Here is a 21,684-nt window from a genome sequence, read left to right as displayed (position 1 = left end):
ACAATTTACAGTTCTTTTGGGATGGAGGGAGTAGACTTGGAAGTTATAACTGTAAATATATAAACCATATATGATTGAATCTATTGAACCGTTGATTTATATGTTGATTGATTTGATTCAGTTCGGCATCAGAATTAACTTTAGCAACTAATTTCTCTTGCCTTACATTGCCCATCTTTACAGTTAATTACTAGTGCTTAGATGAGCTAAGCCAACAAAAAAAATAAATTCTCGATACTAGCTCCAAGAAAGCAAATAAGCATTCTAACCCCAAACAGAGAAATATCTTAATCTTTAGTTTAGATGGCTCGGACTGCAAGAGTACATAGTAACTTTTCATAACTGTTTCTTTGCAAGTGCCAAACAGTTTATTTAAAAGTCTAGTATACTTAGGTAACCAGGTACTATAATCGGGGGTGATACGTTTTTTTTTTTGCCTAATATTTGGTAGAACTGTTGTGAAGTATAAGATCATATCATGAACACTATCGGGTAATGACGGATCCAGCCGCCTTGGAGTTCAGGGGGGGGGGGGGGGGGGGGGGGGGGTTCCTCTTCCTTCCCTTTATCTTCCTTCTTTCCTCTCAAAAATGGAGGGGGGTTAAGGGGTATCCATTCTTGATTCGCCCTGCTATCGGCACCTCAATTTAGAAAAATGCTAAAAAGAAGGTCACCTAGACTGTTATGGGCACACATAAAAAAATGCAGAAAGACATAACTTGGAGCTGCCAAAGTCATCAGTCTTTTCTGTTCGCAGAGAATTTGACACGTCTGTTAGCTAGGTAGCAATAGCTAGAGTCTGAATTGGACACTATATCTTACCTTGAAACGTAACCTCGTCAGTAAAAGAGCCGTCTACAACAAGAAGTACCGTTCCATGGCCCCGGTGTATATGCATGCATCTGCTAATAACAGAACATGCCATGAATGTGCAGGTCAAGTTTATCTATATGCAGCTGACACACCTGCCACGTTTTTTTTAAAAAAAGCTAGACTTTGAATTGGCAACAAACCTCTTTGGTACACTGATGAGGACCGGATCGAGGAGCCTACCCGAAAGAGCTTAATGCCTGCAGCCGAAGCTGACAGGTGACAAGTGGGAAACGGACAACAATGCCCCCCATAAAAAGGGTAATATTTAAAGGCAGTCTGTAAATATATTACGGCCCGCAACTAACGAGGGTAATAAGAGATATGTCGACAATATTTGATGGACTAAAATGAGAGATTTTGTGTTTCCAACCATGTGGGCCCACACTCTAGGCCTTGTTGGTCAATTGATATCCTTGCACCATGGATATTCTCTAAAGATTTATGCTTCTAACGTTGAAAAATCCATTGCATGGAAGTTGAAGATAAGCCTTCTCGTAAAAAAAATTGTACTATGCAAGAATTCAACTTTCAGCACGTGGAGGATAAATGTCAAGCTACCGTTTTGTACAAGAAAAAATAGGTGTGAAAGTGTTTGGTTGACTGAGACTCCACCAAAATTCTAACTGTATCCCCTAAAGTCCTTGTATTTGCCGGACCACAATCGTGTCGTCCTATCTCCTCAAGTCCTTGGAGTACTACATGTACAATTAATTAACAATTCGATAGATGAAGTCGTTATTTCATGTGATTCTCATTGTGCCAGCACCACGATGCAACTCCGTAATCCTTTTTTTTTTGTACGGCAACTCCGTAGTCTTCGTATACGTACCTGTTTTCTCATTCTTTTGTGTACACACTTAAGCAGGCCAACATGAAGTTGCGGGCTCGGGAGCCGAGATTTTCTTGTCTTCTCATGAGCCTGCCGGGCTGCATTCACCCCGATACAGACGCTGGGAGCAGCCCACACCACGCGACGAGCGTGGGAGAATTTTACAGGCCCGGTGGCCACTACGCCCATCCACTCACCACCACGGCACCAGCTCGTCCTCGTTGCGAAGGTGAGTATCCTCGTGTGCGTGCTCTTAGGTTTTCTCAAAATTGATGGTCTGTTTCTTTCTTTCTTTCTTTTTTGGCTGGTACATGGTATGTTTCTGCTAGCTTGGTAATGTAATTGACGTTAATAATTTTGTCTGCAATCGTATGAGAGGCCATTAGATTGGGACCCTTCAGAAGTAATTTGATATTATATTCTTTCACAACAAATCTATGAAGATGATCCTATTGAGTCTGGAGTCTGGACTAGTTCAATCTATTTTTCTTCTTACACTTTAGACATCCAGATTCATACTTTCTAATTCTAGAAGACAAGATAATAAGACCTCCTTGCTTCACAAATTGAATAGAGAAACTAAAAGATTCAGACATCACATCAGCATATGAACGTTCATGTTGGACGAGAACAGAAAATTTGCTTTTGCTTAAACCGGGATACAATGTCAAGTTGCTGATGCAAAGTACCAAATCCCAAGCGGATCACAAGCTCATGGTGTTACACAATTACACTGATGATTGATCACACACATCTCCCCTCAGCAAGCTGGCAACAAATATTCGCACGCAGAGACCTAATATGAGCTTTTGGAAGAAACGGAGAATAAGTATATCACTAATGGTGCATTTCTTTGGGAAATCGTGATTTAATTGCCAGGAGGAGAATTTTATTCGGTCTGTGATTTGAGCGTATTCTTCCTTTTATGTTTTTGACGCAGTGCTGGCAAGATGCTGGATGCTCGTTTTCTCAAGTTGAAGCTCGACTATACGGAGATCAAGGACCTCGCCGTTGGCGAACCATGTCAGCTCCGAAGATATCTCCGTCGGGGGCCTAGTCTGGAGGGTTAACTGCTACCCTCATGGGTACAGCAAAGAGTTCGCTCCACAGCACTTGTCTATCTACCTCCGCCTTGTGAGCGAATCCGAGAATGTCAAAGCTATCTTTGAAGCTTTTGTGATGGACAAGAATGGCAAGCCATCGTCGTCATCTCATCCAGGGAGGCGGGGTTTGCTGGTTTACCCACCATCGAAGGAGTGGGGCTGGCATCAGTTCATGAAAGGGACTGATATTGAGTCGATCTACGTGACGGACGGCTCGGTCACCATAGTGTGCGGGGTCATCATCACACACGACGACGACCCTCTCGACGTGCCGCCATCCGACATGGGAAGCCACCTCTCGGCCGCCTCCTGGATTCCAACGACGGCTCCGATGTTTCCTTCATCATCAAAGGTGAGACGTTTCACGCTCACCGCGCCTTGCTCGCGGCCCGCTCGCCGGTCTTCAAGGCGCAGCTCCTCGGCTCCATGGCGGATGCCAAGATGACATCCATCACCATGCACGACATATCGGCCGCAACGTTCAAGGCCATGCTTCGGTTCATGTACACGGACACCTTGCCTGCGGACGACGAGCTCGGAGCTTCCCCATTAACCGAGGTGTTTCAAGATCTGCTCGCCATGGCCGACCGGTACGCGTTGGATCGGTTGAAGCTTATATGTGCCAGGAAGCTGTGGGAGAACCTGTCGACAGAAAATGTTGGTGCTACCTTAGCCTGTGCAGGAAGCTGCAGGAAGCTTATATGTGCCCGGAGCTGAAAAAGAAGTGCATCACCTTCGTGGCCAAGGATGAAAACTTGAAGAAGACCGTGCTAACCGATGGTTTTCTTCAGTTAGTGCAGAAGTACCCATCGATTGTTGCAGAGATGAGAGAGAAGTTCGGGGAATAGAGGCATGGATTATACCAACATACTGCTCCATGCACCATACAAGGGTATATGTTGGTACACAAAACACATACTAGGGTTTCAGGCATCTAATAACGATAGCTTTTTACTAGCTGTATTATGTTATCTGTTTGGGATCCATGAATGCTAGATGAGTCAATTCAAGTCGTGTACTCGTATTTTCGTACCATGGGTCATGTTGCGCCGCGCCTACTTCAACTTTACTGCTGCATGCAAATGTTTTGTGGTTCATCCACTTGATAAGCTAATTTACTACTCCGTAGTCCATGCAACATATATAACCGATGCATTAACCATACTAATCAGTTCATGAATTTGGCTACTAGGAAGCTCTTTCTATACCAAAATATTATTTTTTGAACATCATTAGCACGAGGAACTGAGTATATATATGTAATGTAATCAACATGAATACTAATCTAAGGTGGAATTTCACTGATGATGTTTTGGAGTAGCAACCAGCAGCTCCTTGGGTTGTTGAGTACTTGACAGTCAAACTCGGTTGGCGAAGCAACTAACTTCATTATGATGGTGGCACTGACCGGTCACTATTATCGTGCCGTGCGTCCATGAAGGTGGAAAGAGATGACCTTCAGGTTGATCCATCACTTTTATGGAATCGGTTAGGATTTAGAAGGTGCCGGGATGTTTTCTCATAGGAACCCTTATTGGTTATACCATGAGGATTCGCCCGTTTTTATTTTAGTGTGTTGCATTGAACCTAGAACCAACTATCGGTTTGTTTGGATGCCCTGAACATGGCACGAGATGGGAGCATCACTCCCCTTAGAATCAGCATTGAGAAAAATGGTTAGCCGAGATTGCCCTTACCCGACGGCTGTCGCACTGAGTATCATCGCTCGGAATCCTTGATATGAAATTTGACTCCTAGAGTCAAAGATCTTCCAATGGGCCGCATGCATCATCCACTCGACAACGTATACATGTACTAATCTAGAAAGGTACGCCTTTTTTCCCCGTGAAAAACGAGTGCAGCTGCATCTAACTATAAGAGCATTGTATCTCCAATGGTAAAAGAAAAACCTTGCTAGCTATAAGATCATCCACGTCGCTAACAAATATCATAATAGATAACCTATCTTACGGCCAAGCTATAGCACGTTCTTCGAAACTAATATGGGTTCACGTGTAATAGGGTAATAACTAAATAATGCTACATGCGTATTGAAATATTATGTTATAGACTGACTATACTAATTACCGGGTAGCTTTTATCTCTTTTCATTTTTTTTTCTCTTCGCTGCGTAAGTAAAAATCTAATGCAGATCTTTTGTAGCTAGCCAACATGTCATTGTTAGTACGTGCTTAGGCTAGTCCCAATATTGTATCATGTCACATAGGTAATGAATGAAGAGAAAGCGAAAAACTGCATTTTCATGAAGATACGAGACTTGCATTGGGTCCTGGGCAAAATCCAACTCATCAAAAATTGAACCATAAAAGTGACCCACAATTTGCAGTAAAAACATGTATAACAATTATTCAGTTACGTTATATGCGACCTACTAGGAAACATCATGTGATGGCATCGGATGGGTTCATATAGGCTCACGGCGGCGGTGCCTAGGGTCCACGATGCCGGAGGCAGAGCTGTGGAAGGCGAAGCAGAACAATGAGGAAACAATCTCGATCGTTAGCTCTAGCCTCCAGGTGCGGCACGACTCCTAAGTCCTAACTACGGGTCGAATAACGACCAGGATATATGAAACACCATGTGAGAATAAAATTTAATTGCGGCAGAAAAATACCGTACCACCAAAAAGGGGCTGACTTGAATTTCTGGGTGCGGACCATATCCGTCCTGAACTCGACTAGCATGTACTCGAAAACGAAAAGAATACGAGACGATGATCTCTTCGATCCCCTCTTTCGAAGTGTGCGTAGGTCAGGCTCAGACTAATCGATCTGCAATCCCCTTCTACAACTACTAAACATGGATGGCAGCATGTCATTCGACTCTTGTAGTTTCACGCATCAGTTCAAACTGAACTACGAGGTGACGAATAACGTCGCCATCGGCGAGTCTGTCAGCTCTGATGACATCTCCGCTGAGGGGCACCCCTGGAGGATCGACTGCTACCCGCGTGGGGGAAAGCAATGTTTTAAATAGCGGGATAAGTCATTAAAAGGTAAAATGCTAAAACAGCTGAGCTAAATAGGGCTATAGCGGTCAAATTATACATGAGGGTAAATAGCGGTACCATACCTTAAATAACTATAGAGGGCTATAGCAGCAGCTATAGCCGGGAATTTAAAACCTCGGGGAAAGGGTGGCTACTTATCTGTCTTCCTCGAGGTTGTGAGCGAATCCAAAGATGACGTCAAGGCTATCCTCGGGGCCTTCGTGATGGACAGAGATGGCGCTCTATCGTTGTCCCATCATAAGGGGTGCGTGCATGTCTACCCACCCAAGGGTAGCGGCAACATCAACGACTGGGCTGGCCACGGTTCGTGGAGCGAAGCGTTCTCGAGTCGTTCTACATGACCAATGGCTCGTTCCTCATCATGTGCGGGGTCAAGGTTGTGCATGACAACCCCTTAGACTCTAAGATGTTCCACCCTCCCCTTAGACTCTAAGATGTTCCACCCTCTGACATCGGGAGCCACCTTGGCACCCTGCACAGAAGGCTCCGATGTTTCTTTCATCATCGCCGGCGAGGAGTTCCCCGCTCACCGGGCTGTGCTCGCCGCTCGCTCGCCGGTCTTCAAGGCGCAGCTCCTGGCCTCAATGGCGGATGCCAAGATGGCATCCATCACCATGCACGACATCGCGCCCGCGACGTTCAGAGCCGTGCTTCAGTACATGTACACCGACGATTTGCCTGAAGATGAAGATGACGAGCTTGAAGCAGGCACTCCGTTCGAGATGTTTCAAAATTTGCTCGCCGCGGCCGACCGCTACGCACTGGATCGCCTGAAACTTTTGTGTGCCATGAAGCTACAATCGGTGCAACTCTGGCCTGTGCCGAGACGTACAACTGCCCAGAGCTGAAGAAGAAGTGCATTGACTTCTTTACGGACGAGAAGAACTTCACGAAGGCTGTGCTAACCGATGGTTTTGTTCAGTTGGTGCAAAAGTTCCCGTCGATTCTCGCTGAGCTGAGGGTGAAGGTCGGGGCATAGAGGCCTGCTGCCTGCACATGCCAACAAATACTGGAGTACTTCAGTTGTTTCAAGCATATCTTTGTGTCTTTTCGAGATTTGGGTGAATGCTAGTTGAATGTATTAATAAGGTGCTTGTATTTTCTGTTTACAATAGTGTCACGGCTACTGTCTACTACTTGTATTTTGAGTATCATGCAAAATATGCAGGGCCCACATGGCGGTTGCAACAGCCTGTGTAAATATTTTAAATCTACTACACCAAGAGACAATAACATTTGTGTAACAAAAATGTATACAAGAATATAAACCCTCCCTCCTGCCCTTTTACACCATGAAGGCGGCATGTGTCATGGATGACCAAATTAATGTAATATATAGCTCGCAGGCGTTCGCATAGCTTCATGGTGTATTCAGGTGCTCTCGATCACCCTCTCTAAATGCTGAACTGACTTCTAAGTTTGTATTATGATTGGTTTATTCCACAGAGATCGATTTGGATTCTGTTTACGCCTAAGTCACTTTTTATGGTACTTGAATGTTTCTATATAGTAGGTAAAATAAAGGAAAATATTCCCCTCAAGAAAAATGTTATAACTTCGCATAAAAAATGTTCTAGCTCGAATATAAAAACTTTGTAGACTGTTAAATGTGCTGAATAACCGTGCCAGTTGTTAGAACATCTCTCCACGTTAAAAAAAACTAATCTCCAAGTCTCCAGGAAAGTCCCTAGTAGGTCTACATGTTTTATTCAAGAATCCAATCAAACTTTAAAAACTTTAACTAATAATAATTTTTAAAATTTTTATTTTTTATAAAAAAAGCCATGCATAGAGTAGCTTTGGAGAGCACTTACGTGATGTCATATATGCATTTAATTTTATAAAAGAAATATTGTAATAGAAAAAAAATACTCTAATAGTTCCAAGCTGTATTTTGTAAACCACGATAGTATCCAAACGACAAGTATTGACTATGCCACACTGGTACGCAAGAATTAGTTAGATGATTACGTGGCATAAACCGCCATTAGATGACATTAAACTATTGTTAAACTAAGGTGTGGATGATAAGTAATGCACCGGTTTAGTTACACTGGTAGAAAAACAGACTTTAGTCCCGGTTGGAGAGCAAGATAGAGCTCGAAAATCTAACTAGGACTAAGAATTCGGGACTAAAGACCACCTAATACCAACCAGGACTAAAGGGTTTTGTGTAAAAAAACATTAGAAATTCTTGGACTACAAAATGGGTCTTCACAGACTACGAAATTTAGATCCGGGACTAAAACCTCTTTAGTCCCTGGTCTAATTTGTTCCGAGATGTTTGTTAAGGATAAAAGTCTTTTCTCCACCCATGTTAGTTAAAAGGGTTGGTTTGCACCAAATAAAATATAAGGGATGAATGTTACTTGAGGGATTAAAAACACATTTTTCTTATTTTAGGGACAGAGGGAGTAGTTCAAATACATATTTATTTCCATGGAGAATAAAACCGTACTATTTGGAAATTAAGCTGTCCTGGTATTTTTGACCCACCAGTCAATTCAGTGCGTGGCCGATCCAGGCGCCTCCTGAATCCTGATCGCTTTCCCAAGAAAAAGGAGAAAACCCTAGGCGAGTAGTACACGGCAAGCGGCGGCAGGCGGTTGGTCAAGAGGATATCGATTGATGTTAATGTTCACTAGAACTGTATCAGGATTCAGGAAGAGACAGAACGTGTGCAAAGACGATGGACCCTCGATTTCTCGAGTTCAAGCTTGACTTGTCGCGGACCAAGGACCTCGCCGCCGGCGCCGGGGAGTTCGTCAGCTCCGTGGATTTCTCCGTCGGGGGCCAAGTCTGGAAGATCAACTGCTACCCTCCTGGTTCCAGGAGAGAGAAGTACGGCGACCACCTATCCATCTACCTCCAGCTCGTGAGCAAGCCGCCCAAAAGCGTCAAGGTCATCTTCGAGGTCTTCGTGATGCGCAGAGACGGCAAGCCATGCTTGTCCCACTTCTACTCGAGAAGGTGCATGCAGGTCTACCCATTACCGGACGGCTTCAAGGAGTGGGGGTGGCATCGCTTCACGACAGGAAGCGACCTCAAGTTTTTCTACATGGTGGATGGCGTCGTCACCCTGGTGTGCGGGGTCATAGTCGTCGGCGGCGAATACGAGCCCGTCTCCAGCGTGCCACATTCCGACCTGGCGAGCCATCTCGGCGGCCTGCTGGATTGCACCGCCGGCTCCGATGTCTCCTTCGTCGTTAACGGCGAGACGTTCCCTGCTCACCGGGAGGTGCTCGCCGCCCGCTCACCGGTCTTCAAGGCGCAGCTCCTTGGCTCCATGGCAGACGCCAAGATGCCATCCATCACATTGCACGACATGGATCCCGCGGCGTTCAAGGTTTTGCTCCGGTTCATGTACACGGATTCCTTGCCTGGGGATGATGAGCTCGGGTTCCCTCCATGCGAGATGTTTCAGGACCTGCTCGCTCTGGCTGACCGGTACGCACTGGATCGACTGAAGTTTATCTGTGCTAACAAGCTGTGGGAGTATGTGTCAACAGACACTGTTGGAGCTGCTTTGCACTGTGCCGAGATGTACAATTGCCCTGAGCTGAAAAGGAACTGCATTGCCTTCGTTGCCAAGGAGGAAAATGTCAAGAAGACCCTGTTAACCGATTGGTTTCTTCTGTTGGTGCAGAAGATTCTATGGATTATTGCCGAGCTGAGGAAGAAGTTGGGAGTATAGTCGTATACGTACATGCCAACATATATGCATCCATGTTCCATGCCAAGATGTCCACTGCAGGCTTTGAAGCGTAGCTTAATTTGTGATGATTTGAGGAATGCTACTGAATGCTATCCTGCATTATCCGATAATTAAATTTACTGACTTCTTTACGAGGTAAGATAAATGGATGTGGACCCTTCATTTTCTTAAAGAGAAAAGTTAATTAGATGCTTATTTTTACTGTGGAAACTCCCTGCTCCAACATGCAGCAGTTTTGATCACCTAGTAGAAACATTTGCGTGGGAAAAAACAAATTCGTTGGATGCATGCTCGCAGATCCGTAAGTTATGCATGCAGGCTTTCGTTTGTTGGTCTGCCCAACCATAGACCGTTAAACCTAAAATTTCCTTCCAATAGGCGGCGCTAATCTTAACAAATCATGCATGCAGGCTTCCCTGACTAACTCACTCATGCACGCAGGTCTCCCTGCATGATGTTTTGATCAAATCGGCCGAACAAAAATATCATAATACAAACCCAAAATTTGTCATGTCGGAGTTTAAAAAAAATCATGTTCTCTTAAAATACATAGCACCTCTACAGATGTTACTTAAAAAAAGGTTGCAACAAACGTCAGGTATGATAACGTATGCACATAGGGGTTCATCACATTCAAATTAAAAAAAACTGTAGCACATATGAAGAGACACATATATCCATCTATTCATATCATGTTCATCTGTGTATACGCGGATCCCACCTATCAGCGATGTCTTCCTACTCTTCCTCCGCCCAGAACCCATCCTCTCATCCGCTGCTTTCTCCTCTTCCTCTTCCTCTTCCTTTGGGCTTCCTGGCTGCTGGGTGTCGGGGAGGTTCAATGTCTACCAACCTTAGAAAAGGGGTGGGGTTGTAGGAAGCTCTGTGGTGAAGGTAGGTTGCACGACGGTGGGGTAGTCTAAGAGTTAAAAATATAAATAGCCTCAACATACGAGCGGCATGTATTAAACAATGAACACTTAAGCGACCGTGCTCGGGAAGCCTTCCATATCATAATATATAATGTAGGTCGTGCTATGTATTCTTTTCGTAATGAAAAAGGACCTTGAAAAAATATAATTTTATTTGAAAAACAACATATGAGCGATGGCCACACTACCATGCTGGCTACGTGCCCAGGCTCATGAGACCCTTGTGGGGCCGCAACAACCACGACTTGCAAAAAGACCAACAAAAAGACCAACAAAACGAACCCTAGCCACCGCAGAATGAGAGGTACCAGCGTCGACGAGGCAGCTGCTGGCCGCTGTGCCTATGGCCGCCAGCACTGCTGGGGCGGCGGTCGGGTGGGGTCGGCTGGGGGCTTTGGCTGGGGCAGCGGCTGGGTGGGGGTGGAGGTCGGGTGCGGCTGGGGCGGCGGCCAGGTGTGGCGGGCCGGCTGGGGGCGGTTGGTGCGGGTTACGGGAATAGAAGGGGAAAACGAATCGGTATCCTCCATAACCAGTGGTAGATGCGTAATTTCTTTGTCCAAAAGCAGGTGAAAGCAGGGAACCTACTTTTGGATTTGTTTTAGAGTGAAAGCTGCTTTTGAGCAAAAACACATATGATTTTTTACTCTTTTAGTTAGCTTTTGGCTTTTGCAAAAGTAAAAGCAGGTTTGGAAGTCTAACCAAAACAAAGAGAGCCTAAGTAACCGACGAGGCGGCGTTGCAGAGCCGCGGCGTACGGGATGCAGGCCTGCGGCGAGGCGGACGGCAGAGAAGTCAAGCATTAACGTGCCAAGATGCTTGACTCCCGTTTCGTCGAGTTCAAACTCGACTACACGAAAGCCAAGGACGTCGCCATCGGGGCCGTTGTGAGCTCCGAGGACATCTCCGCCGGGGGCCACCTCTGGAGGGTCAACTGCTACCCTCGTGGGAGCAAGAAAGAGGACGCCGGCGAGCACCTGTCCCTCTACCTCGAGCTCGTGAGCAACGACTCCAAGAACGTCAGGGCCATCTTCGACGCCTTCGCCATCATCAGAGACGGCACGCCGTCGTGGAGCGACGCCAGGAGGCGCGCCGACGTCTACACGGAACGCGGCGCCACCAAGGGGTGGCACCGCTTCGTGACGCGGCGCTACCTCGACTCCCTCTACGTGACGGCGGGCGGCTGGGTCACCGTGATGTGCGGGGTGATCGTCGTGCTCGACGACGACGCCCTGCCGCCGCCGCCCGACGTCGGGGCCCATCTCGGCCGCCTCCTGGACCGCGCCGACGGCTCGGACGTCTCGTTCATCGTCGGCGGCGAGGCGTTCCCGGCGCACCGGGCCGTGCTGGCTGCCCGCTCGCCGGTCTTCAGGGCGCAGCTGCTGGGCTCCATGGCTGATGCCACCATGCCTTCCATCGCCCTGCACGACATCGCACCCGAGACGTTCAGAGCTATGCTCCGGTTCATCTACACAGACGCCTTGCCGGCCGCAGACGAGGAGATGATGCGTCATCTTCTTGCTGCAGCAGACCGGTATGCATTGGACCGTCTGAAGGTTATTTGTGATCCGAAACTTCGTGACAGTGTATCTGTAGATACAGTTGCTGCTACTTTAGCCTGTGCCGAGACATACAACTGCCTGGAGCTGAAGAACAAGTGCATCACCTTTCTCGCCGATGAGAAGAACTTGGAAGCCGCCATGCTCACCGATGGCTTTGTGCAGTTGGTGCAGCAATACCCATCGAAATTGTTGCAGCACCAGCATTCAAATCCATGCTTCAGGCCATATACCCAGACGCCTTTCCTGAAGACGACGACGAGCTCGGGGATTCTCCAACTGAGATTTTTGAGCGTTTGCTTGCCATGGCTGACCACCATGCGTTGGACAGGTTGAAGATTGTGTGTGCCAGGATATCGTGGGACAATGTGTCGGTGGATACGGTCGCCACTACATTGGATTGCGCTGAAATGTACAGCTGCCCGGAGCTGAAGCGGAAGTGCATCAAGTTCTTTGCGGCGAAGAAAAATTTCAAGAAGGCCGTGTTAACCAAGGGTTTCGTGCAGTTGGGCCAGAGGTTCCCGTCAGTTATTGATGAGCTGCGAGAAAGGGTTGTTGGGTTACGATTATGACATTGTGCAACACGTGTCCAGGCATAATTTTTTGTATGGTGTGTTAAGGCATTTTGGTGGCTGCTATATCTGACATATTTCCCAAGTACATAGGAACTTGTCTCGCCTTCTCGCAGTATTGAACAAAATTGCTGTCAAGTGACATTGTAAAGCATGTGCATGGTGAGTACATTGGTACACAGCTCAGGTGCAAAGAAAAAGATCATGTATAAATTGGTAGCCTAGTTGCGTTTTAAAATTCTTTGTTCTCTTGGCAATCGTGTCCTGAGGCTGGGTTATAACTTATAATAATGTTCTTTGAGATTTTTGCTTTTGCTATGCTACTATTAACCACTCTCTCCGTTATAAATTGTAGCCGTTTTAGCATAGTAAATCACAATACACACTAAATATGTACATGTGCGGTGTGTAGCCTTTGAATTCACGACCTCTCCTTGCCGTTCCACCTACACCGTACATCTTCGCATTTAGAGAAATTCTATTCCTTTTTTATCCTTATTGTCTAACATTTTGATCCATTATTTGAGCATCTAAATGACTTCAAATCAAAAAATATTTAACTATAAAATTCTAAATCTTGTCAAACCGCACAATTTTCATATAATGTTTATCTCCATCCAAGTCCATATGCAAAAGGTTATGAATTTCTGAATACAAGCTGAAATTTGGATAGCATAGATGGAAACTTACCCGTGTGTTGGCGCAATTTCGAGCCGACGCAAATAATAGATTATCCTTACTCGCTCAATTTTGAACCAGCACGAATAATCCTAAGAATATTCGTGCCGGTTGTATTTTAAGTCGGTATAAATACTGGATTATTTAAACGGGACAATCCATTATTTTTGCCAGCTCGTACCGGCTCATTTATACTTCGCACATGCGAGAATTGACCTCTCCAAACATGGTTCAAGTGAACCGATGCCGGTGCTTTGGTTTTTAAATTCAATGGCATGCATTGTGTGTGTTTGTAGGAGCAAGTGTTCCTTTATGTACATGAGCGTCCACGTCTATTGTGTGATTTGAAAAAAAATCAATGGCACGCACGCCATGAGACGTTTGCTTATTACCAAAACACTCGATTATTCCATAAGTAAATTTCTCGGAGGGGCTTGAATTGTTTCATAATAACTGAAAGATCACTCGAAATAAGAATTTTGTATCACGAGCGGTATGCACTTTTCAAGAAAATACACAAGTGGACACTCTCGCTCTACAAGATCACAACTGAAGAGAAGGCCCAGCGGGGGCTCCGATCTATCTTCTGATAAATAGTTCTTGGAGCAACTCAAAAGCTCCTTAAAATTACCCCAAAACTTTATTTAGAGGGAAAATAAAAAAACTTACCCCTCCAACAGCTCCCCCATCCTTCCTATAAAAATGCGTGGACGCTGAAAATACCTCCATCACCCCGCATATATGTGTGTGTGTGTGGGGGGGGGGGGTTCCTTCCTCAATCGCTTCATCCTCGGAATTTCCGGCGCAGGGGGAGGAGCCCGGCAACTTGGACACGGCATGTTGGATGTGCGCGAGCAGCTCGGCGACCCATTCCGCTCAAGGCGCCCCGCCACTGGGCCACCCGCGCCCCAATCTCATCCACCTGTGCTCCAGGAGCCACCGCCGCTGCCGCCACGCCCCATAGCCACCGCCGTCCCGTCCACCCATGCCGCCCAATCGCTACCCCTATCCCATCCAACGCCGCAACCCGCTTAGCCACCGTGTGGCCTCCGTCGGCCCCGCGCGCAGCAGCTTCCCAGACAGCGGGCCGCTGCGGCCAAGCACGAGCTCACCTCACCGTGACCCACCCTGCTCCTTCTTCCTTGCGATGGCCAAGTACGGGCCTCAAGCTCCGGCCATGGCCGCTCCGTCCTACCCCCTCTCCTTCCTCCCTGCTCGGACTCCAATCGAACCTGCGCCCGACCTCACGCGCCGCCTATACTTGGCCGGCACTCCACCACCGCGCGGCCCCGCGCATAGCCTCTTCCTGACCGGCATGCACCTACTACCTCAAGGCAAAGGCATATTCATGGATGGGGAGAGCAGAAAATCATTTGCAACTTTCCACGATCAACCCACCTCTCTCTATGTGTGTGTGATGAACTGATGATAGCTTTCAATCTTTTAGCCTTTTCCTTTCTTGGCCTTCTTAATTTTCTTGGCCATCAAGCACACATCAATTTCATCATTTGATGGGATGGATTGAGGAGAAGATGAAACTTGGCTTGGTTCTTGACTAACACCCATGTTACACATGGGGCTGATATATCTGCTTAGACTGGTCTGACCGGTTTGCCCAACCGGTCTGACCGGTTCCTGTCTAGAACCTGTGCCATACATTTCCTTGAGAGTGATCCATACATGATGTGCATCAAGACTTATGTGACGATCCTCATCCTCATCCATGAGAGCATCTAATACATCGTATACCTCTTCACTCAAAGCACGAGTCAAAATGCAAGTTGCTTCAGAGTTGAGTTGTGAGTATTTCCTTTCCTCTTGGGTTAGTTTGGAATATTCAAGATTTGGAGGACAAATGCTCACATCAACAACTTGCTCAATTTGAGGACCCATGACCCTAAATATATCAAGAATATGAGCTGACCAAGAATTGTAGTTCGAGTCATCGCATGCAAGTGGCTTGAAGTCAAAGGTTACCTCATTCGGTGTCGACATCTTTTCTCACGACGGTTAAGCTTGGATGTGAGTCCTCACTCTAATACCAATTGAAAGGATCTTGATGTCGCCTAGAGGGGGGGTGAATAGGTGAATGATAGTTTAAACAAATTTTAACCCAATTAAATCCTGCTGCCTGGACAGACCGGTTAGACCAGTTACCTAGACCGGTCTGACCGGTCAAGTGCAGTGAGGCACACCAATGTGCAGCTCGATCCCCTCTTCAACTTCTAGCACCAACAAGACTTGGAGTGTAACTTCTATGGGTAGTTTCCTGCAGGATAACACTGTTCTTACACACACAAAAAAGCACACCCAAGTAGATCGAAACGGAAGCATAAATATTATGCTAGAATTGAACAAGTGAGGCAAACCAAAGGGAGACACGAGGATTTATTTCTTCAAAGTTTAGATTCACCCTGTGAATCCTACGTCTCCGTTGAGGTGCCTATTGGAATATGAGTCTATTTCAACTCTCTTCCAACAAGCCGGGTCCCTTTTGACCACTTCCCTCGTTTCCACTAGCTGATCTTTTTCCTTGCAGAGGCAAGATCACAACCCTCACAAACTTGCCGCTGCTCACCACACCTTGGGAGCTAGCCGGCAACGTCTAGCCATCTAGGAAACACTTCTCCAAGAGTAACAAATGTTCCAATGCTTTCTTGACATCAACCACAAGTGCTCAAGCTATGGATTGCTCTTCTCAGCTCACAATTACTCTCAATTGTGTTCTCTCTACTACCCAACTCACAAGATCTCACAAGAATCACACAATCTCACGAAGAGGGGTTGGGGAGAGCTTCTCTTGGCTTTTGCCTGGCTCAGAATGAACAAAGGACACTATTTCAACCTCAGGAACAACAACCTCCAAAAGAAGAGGTCGTGGGGTATAAATACCCCATAGCCCAAAAACTAGCTGTTATACACACTGACTAAACCGGTCATACCGGTCTAGTTTGAAAACTAGCCGTTGGGTCACCAATCCAGAGATTTCCACAAGTTTCTTCAGAAAACTCATTCCGAAAAATCTTCCAGAATAATTCGGATCTCTCAATTAGCATCACCAGGACACCTGGACCGGTCAGACCGGTCTCCCAGACCGGCCAGACCCAAAACTCTCAACACTCACCCTTGATCGACCTATAGGATGAAACCGACCATTGTTAGCTGATATGGAACCTTTTAGCTCACTCAGGGGTTTTTCTCAAGGTAAAACTCACATAGGTCAACTAAGAGCACTTTTGGTGTTGTCAATTAGCTAATGTTGCATCCCTCCTGATAGTACAGCATACTTATGCTCTAGAATAAATATAAACACTATGTTTCCACTTGAGCTTGAAAGTCTTCATCCATGTCATACTTTGATCAACAATCATTTTGAGGGCTCTTAACATAACTGTCATCTTGAGCCCATCCATCTTGAGCTAGTGACTTAGGATTCTCCATCTTGAGCTAGTGACTTAGGATTCTCCTTTGTTTATGTAAGACATACTTGAATCCTTAAGCCACTCCATTTTACCAACCAAAATATATTAGATGCATTGCATTACTACCCTCGATAAGGCTTGACTTGATACCTCGAAATCCCAAAAAGATAGCCACTTCACCTTAGCATCATTCATGGCTCAAGTCACCACTTGACCAAACCTTGCTCAGTACCTCATTGCAAATCTCTTGCTTGATCTCTTCATCCATTCAAGCCATTATGAGTTTAGCTTTGCTTTTGACATCAACACTAAGATCCCATTTGAAATCCGCTTCAAATGCTTGTTCTTGATTGATAAAGAATTTCTTATGAGTTGCAAGCTTCCAATAATAAGACCAATAGATAACTCAAAAAACACATGTCCCTTTTATAATATGTGCATGAAGTCTTGCAACTATCCACTTATGAATATTACCATTCTTTTCTTAATGATCCCCTTTACTTTATCAAACAAGCCATTATATGCTTTGGAGAGTTATAGATCAACCATCATAGAATACGTCCCCAAATTTCTCTTTTACTCTTGCTTGTCATTGATCTTTTATTTGTATCATGGGATTACACACTTGCTTGCTATCTTCCTTTTGAGCTATATGATACTCATTCAAACACATGAGTCATTATTACAATATGAGTATAAGAATAGAATTCTGCTCACAATCTTAGACAAACAAGTTAGTCCTTTAATCGTTTTGCCATTCAATGCACCAAACCCACTTAGGGGCCTAAATGCACTTTCACTGCCCACACCGCCGGCCCCATGGTCTCGTCGTTGGGGGTTTGGATCCATGATCAGTGCACCCGAATTCATGCCGCTCGGTTGAGAGGTTGCTGACTCAGCGCTATGCGGCGCCACCTGTGCGAAGGTGCAGCTCCTGCGGTGGTTCATCCTTGGTGACTACAGGTTGCTGGTGGGTGTGGTCACCATGACCTGGGGTGCGGCGGCGGCTCGCGCGGGCCTTGGGCAGGAGGCTCAGGGTCTTTAACGGTCTTTAGACCCGGCAACCTACCAAGGGGTATGCCTAAGATAGTAGATTGATTGGTGGGGCTCACTGAGATTAGGAACTTGAAGGTGGACGCCGACACATGATTTAGACTAGATCGAACCACTGAATAGCGTAATACCCTACATCCTGTATGTTGTATTGCGCTAGTTGTATTGAATTGCTTTGAAGAGAGTCCCTGCCTCGGCTTATATATCCAGGGGCAGGGTTACGAGTTGGTTGTTTACAAGAATAATAGTCAGATACAACTAGAGGAGTTCTACTCTGTTTACAATGAGTACTTTCCTAATCCTCGACTAATTCCCGTATATTATATGTAGACCACACCGTCCTGCGCCATGTCTCCATGTCAGACACATGCAGATATCCAGCCCCATATTTGGGATTGTCCAAACCTTCTGGTGGACCCATAGGCGCGGTAGTGGCTGCTCGCATGAGCCTTGGGCAGGTGGCTCGGGGGTCTTAAGGGCCTGCCTGCAATGGTGGTTGCTCAATTTGGCCGGCGGTTGTACGTGGGCCCTACAGTGGTAGCGACGTGGGGGACCTTGCAGCTCAGCATGTGGCAATAGCTCGTCGGAGCCACCCGGGGGTTGCTTTGTGTCAACCTTTGCTGTTGTGCACTGCAAGGATGCCTATGACGCACGTGGTGGCATTTGGTGGCAATAGGGACGCCCGCCTACGCAACACATCCTGTGGCACAGCAAGGGCAGGTTGCGGCCTGCAGTTAGACTCGGCTTGGGGATTTGGAGCTATGGCGAAAGCCTTGCCCATTCAATGGGCCGATGATGACAATGCTTTTTGGCGCCATTTACTTCCTTGGAAGCGTCAATCAACTTGCCTATTTTCCCCAGCATCTCCCGTGCTTCTTGGGTGCAGACCATCTGATGGTAGGCGATGGTGGCGCAAGTGGCGTCACACTCCTCGTTGGAGGTGTTGTTTGGAAGCTCACGTCATGCCTAATACGGAGGCGTGACTAGTTTCTTTTCTTCAAGAAAAAAAGATAAAAAAAAGGAAAGTAGCTACTGGTGGTGGGTAAGGTGCTTAGGGCGTTGGCGAAAGACCTGCAGGGAGTTGCAGGTGTGGTGCTTGATGCAAATTTGAGTTGAGTGGAGTGACGGTGTTGTGCGGCTCCTGTTGATGTCTCGATCCGATCGGCCCCGGAGTAGGTTGTTGAGCTGCGTTGAGTTTGGCTATGTTGATGATTTAATCCAACTACACGGTATTGGTTGTTGAGTTGATTTGAGAGGTATCTTGGTGTGTACAGTGCATGTTAATGTCCGTTCCAACCGACCATCATAATTGTTGCAGTTACTGTTGGGTTGTCTGTACATTCAGTTTCATCTTTTTTTTTTTTAATATATTCGGCAGTTCTTCTGCCTGGATCGTTAAAAAAAAGTCTGATGATGTTGAACCTCGAGCCCACCAGCTAGATGTTGTTACCTGCATGAGCAGGCCTTTTGTTTAGGCTGGACTGAAACTTGGCAGCCCAGTTAGCCAGCCCATCCAACCCATGTCTGAACTCGCTAAGCCCAGCCGTCTACGAGGCCCGTGGGGTTTGCGCCGGCCGGCCGCGCTGCCGCTATATAAACCCTAGCTGGCGGCGAAAACACGAGGTCCGGCGGAGGCTTGCTGCGGGAGGCAAGGCGCTGGAGAGTCGGGGAGGGGCCATCGGCCTGTCGCGGCATTTGCCGTGAGTCGCGGAGGGGTCCTTCTCCGGCAAGGGGAGGGAGACTGGTGCGTGCGCGACTGGAGGAGACCCAAGTTGGGAGCGGGGAAGACGAGCGGCCGGCGGGCGGCGGCGCGACTGTTTCTTCGATCGCCCCCACGAACAGGAAGGCAACAGTCCCACCGACACCAACACGTCAGGCGGCTAGTCAGTGAGTGCCCCCTCTTGTGCTCCCTCTTCAGTTCCTGCCGGTTAAAGATTTTTCTTCCAGTCTGAATTTGTGCAACATTTTACCTAATGTTTATTAGACGGTGGAAGGATTAGAAATAACTGATTTTGTGATGTTTGGTTGTTAATTTTATGGCCATCGTTTGTTTTTGGTTAATTTAGCTGCCAATTCTGCAGTGGGCAAGCAACACGGCTCAGCTGGGTTAGATGGGCGGCCTACTGATTTCCGTTTCCAGGAATTCAGATTAGATTACGAGAAAAACAAGCACCTTGAAGCTGGCCATGCCATCTTCTCAGACCCCTTCTCTGCTGGCGGCCACATGTGGAGGATAAGCTGCTTTCCGCGTGGAATTAATTCGGTGTATGACAAGGGCGAGTATCTCTCTGTCTTCGTTGAGGTAGTGAGCAAACCCTGGGTCAGTGGTGTCAGTGCCGTCTTCGAGGTCTTCTTGATGGACAAGAACGGGGAACCATCAGTAACCGCTTGGAAAAGGTCAGGGGTTCATCTGTTCCAACTCCAATGGGACGTTTGGGGGTTTTCCCGGTTAGTCTCACAGACTGATCTGGTTAAAGATTATGTAACAGAGGAGGGACACATAAGGATCGTTTGTGGAATCATGGTTGTAAATGACCGCTCCATTCCAGTACCACCTTCAGACATTGTAGAACATCTATGCAACATGCTGGATAGCACAGATGGGGCAGATGTGTCGTTCATCGTTGACAGTGAGACGTTCCACGCACACCGAGCGGTGCTTGCTGCTCGCTCGCCGGTCTTTAGAGCGGAGCTCCTTGGTTCCATGGCTGAGGCTACAGCACCATCCATCACCTTACATGACATTGCCCCTGCAACATTCAAACTCATGCTTCGGTTCATGTACACAGACACCTTTCCTGTAGACGGCGAGCTGCTTGGTGATTGCCCCACTGAGATGATCCGGCATCTACTAGCTGCAGCTGACCGGTATGCATTGGACCGACTGAAGCTTATGTGTGCTCAGAAATTGTGGGACAATGTGTTTGTCAATACAGTTGCCGCTACCTTAGCTTGTGCTGAAATGTACAACTGCCTGGAGTTGAAGATCAAGTGCATTGACTTCTTTGCAATGGAGAAAAATTTCAGGAAGGCTGTGTTAACTGATGGTTTTGTGCAGCTGGTGCAGCAGTTCCCATCCATTATCGTTGAACTGCGAAAGAGGCCTGCGACATGACATCGTTGCGATTCATCTCCATGTATATATTTTAGGCATTCGTGGCTGAGTATGGTGTTCAGATATTTCGGTGGCTGCTACCTTATATGTTTTGAAGCATACTGGAGCTTAGAACTTGCTTTCTCACGGTATTGTTTCAAGTTGATGCAATGTGCTAATGATACATGTGATGCAAGGTGGAGGTTATTTGCGCAGCTCAGTGCAAATGCATGGACATTATGCATAGTCAGTAGCCTAATGGTGTGTTTGTGTCTATGTTTGTTTGTTCTCTTGGCCCTGTTCTTTCCTGAAGCTTGGTTTAATGCTTTTGAGATATTTACTTCGCTATGGCCAGTAAAAGCTTTGATCAGTGAACTAAGTTGGCATCCCCATATTGACCATGTATATAGCTCAGTGATTGATTGCGCGTAGCTTTTATCATCATGCTCTGCTTAGATACTATGGTGACTACTGCTTGATAAGTTTCTGAGGTTTGGGATTTTAATTAAATTCTGAGCGTTTGGGATTTTAATTAATCTTGCTTTGTTATAGTATTTGAACTAAGTTGCTGCCTGATGATACTGGTAACTGAGTTAAGGTTGAAGAAATTGTTGCAGAACTAAAGTTCAAAGCCATGGATAGTGCAAATTCATATATTTAGTTGTGCTTTTATTTCTCTGTGCTCTTGGCCGTGTTCTGTCCCAAAGCTGGGTTAATATGCTTGAAGCTTATGAGATGTTAGCGTTGCTTTGTTAGTATGAATTACCCAACTATGTATCCTTTTTGCTCCATGAGTTCTTTCTGATCCATTCAAGCATGCATGTTG

At 46.5% G+C, this 21,684-nt stretch overlaps 3 protein-coding genes and 2 pseudogenes across 3 annotated transcripts; all 5 read left to right on the top strand.

Moving 5' to 3' along the window:
- The first annotated feature begins 2,542 nt into the window (after positions 1-2,542).
- On the top strand, positions 2,543-3,787 carry LOC140223259 (BTB/POZ and MATH domain-containing protein 5-like; annotated as a pseudogene).
- A 1,480-nt stretch (positions 3,788-5,267) lies between these two features.
- Positions 5,268-6,900, top strand: LOC117861958 (BTB/POZ and MATH domain-containing protein 1-like; annotated as a pseudogene).
- A 1,625-nt stretch (positions 6,901-8,525) lies between these two features.
- LOC117861957 (BTB/POZ and MATH domain-containing protein 1) lies at positions 8,526-9,530 on the top strand. Its single transcript, XM_034745467.1, has one exon. It carries the CDS (start codon positions 8,526-8,528, stop codon positions 9,528-9,530), a length of 1,005 nt encoding a protein of 334 aa, XP_034601358.1.
- A 1,765-nt stretch (positions 9,531-11,295) lies between these two features.
- Positions 11,296-12,738, top strand: LOC117861955 (BTB/POZ and MATH domain-containing protein 1). The gene is made up of 2 exons (XM_034745466.2): positions 11,296-12,036; positions 12,378-12,738. The coding sequence occupies exons 1-2, from the start codon at positions 11,296-11,298 to the stop codon at positions 12,609-12,611; spliced, it is 975 nt and encodes a 324-aa protein (XP_034601357.1). The 3' UTR covers positions 12,612-12,738.
- Positions 12,739-19,869: 7,131 nt separating this feature from the next.
- LOC117862110 (BTB/POZ and MATH domain-containing protein 1) lies at positions 19,870-21,203 on the top strand. The gene has a single exon (XM_034745620.2). It carries the CDS (start codon positions 19,989-19,991, stop codon positions 20,877-20,879), a length of 891 nt encoding a protein of 296 aa, XP_034601511.2. The 5' UTR covers positions 19,870-19,988; the 3' UTR covers positions 20,880-21,203.
- Positions 21,204-21,684: the final 481 nt, after the last annotated feature.

Source organism: Setaria viridis, chromosome 6 (assembly GCF_005286985.2).
Source record: "Setaria viridis chromosome 6, Setaria_viridis_v4.0, whole genome shotgun sequence".
Taxonomy (NCBI): domain Eukaryota; kingdom Viridiplantae; phylum Streptophyta; class Magnoliopsida; order Poales; family Poaceae; genus Setaria; species Setaria viridis.
Note: the sequence above shows the minus strand (reverse complement) of the source record. Positions and strands in the feature narration are given on the sequence as shown.

Bases quoted from the DNA above. Each gene is read 5' to 3' on its own strand.
- LOC117861955 (XM_034745466.2), top strand. From the start codon at position 11,296: ATGCTTGACTCCCGTTTCGTCGAGTTCAAACTCGACTACACGAAAGCC. The intron at 12,037-12,377 runs GTTATTTGTGAT...GACAGGTTGAAG, and splicing joins ATGCATTGGACCGTCTGAAG to ATTGTGTGTGCCAGGATATC.
- LOC117862110 (XM_034745620.2), top strand. From the start codon at position 19,989: ATGTGGAGGATAAGCTGCTTTCCGCGTGGAATTAATTCGGTGTATGAC.
- LOC117861957 (XM_034745467.1), top strand. From the start codon at position 8,526: ATGGACCCTCGATTTCTCGAGTTCAAGCTTGACTTGTCGCGGACCAAG.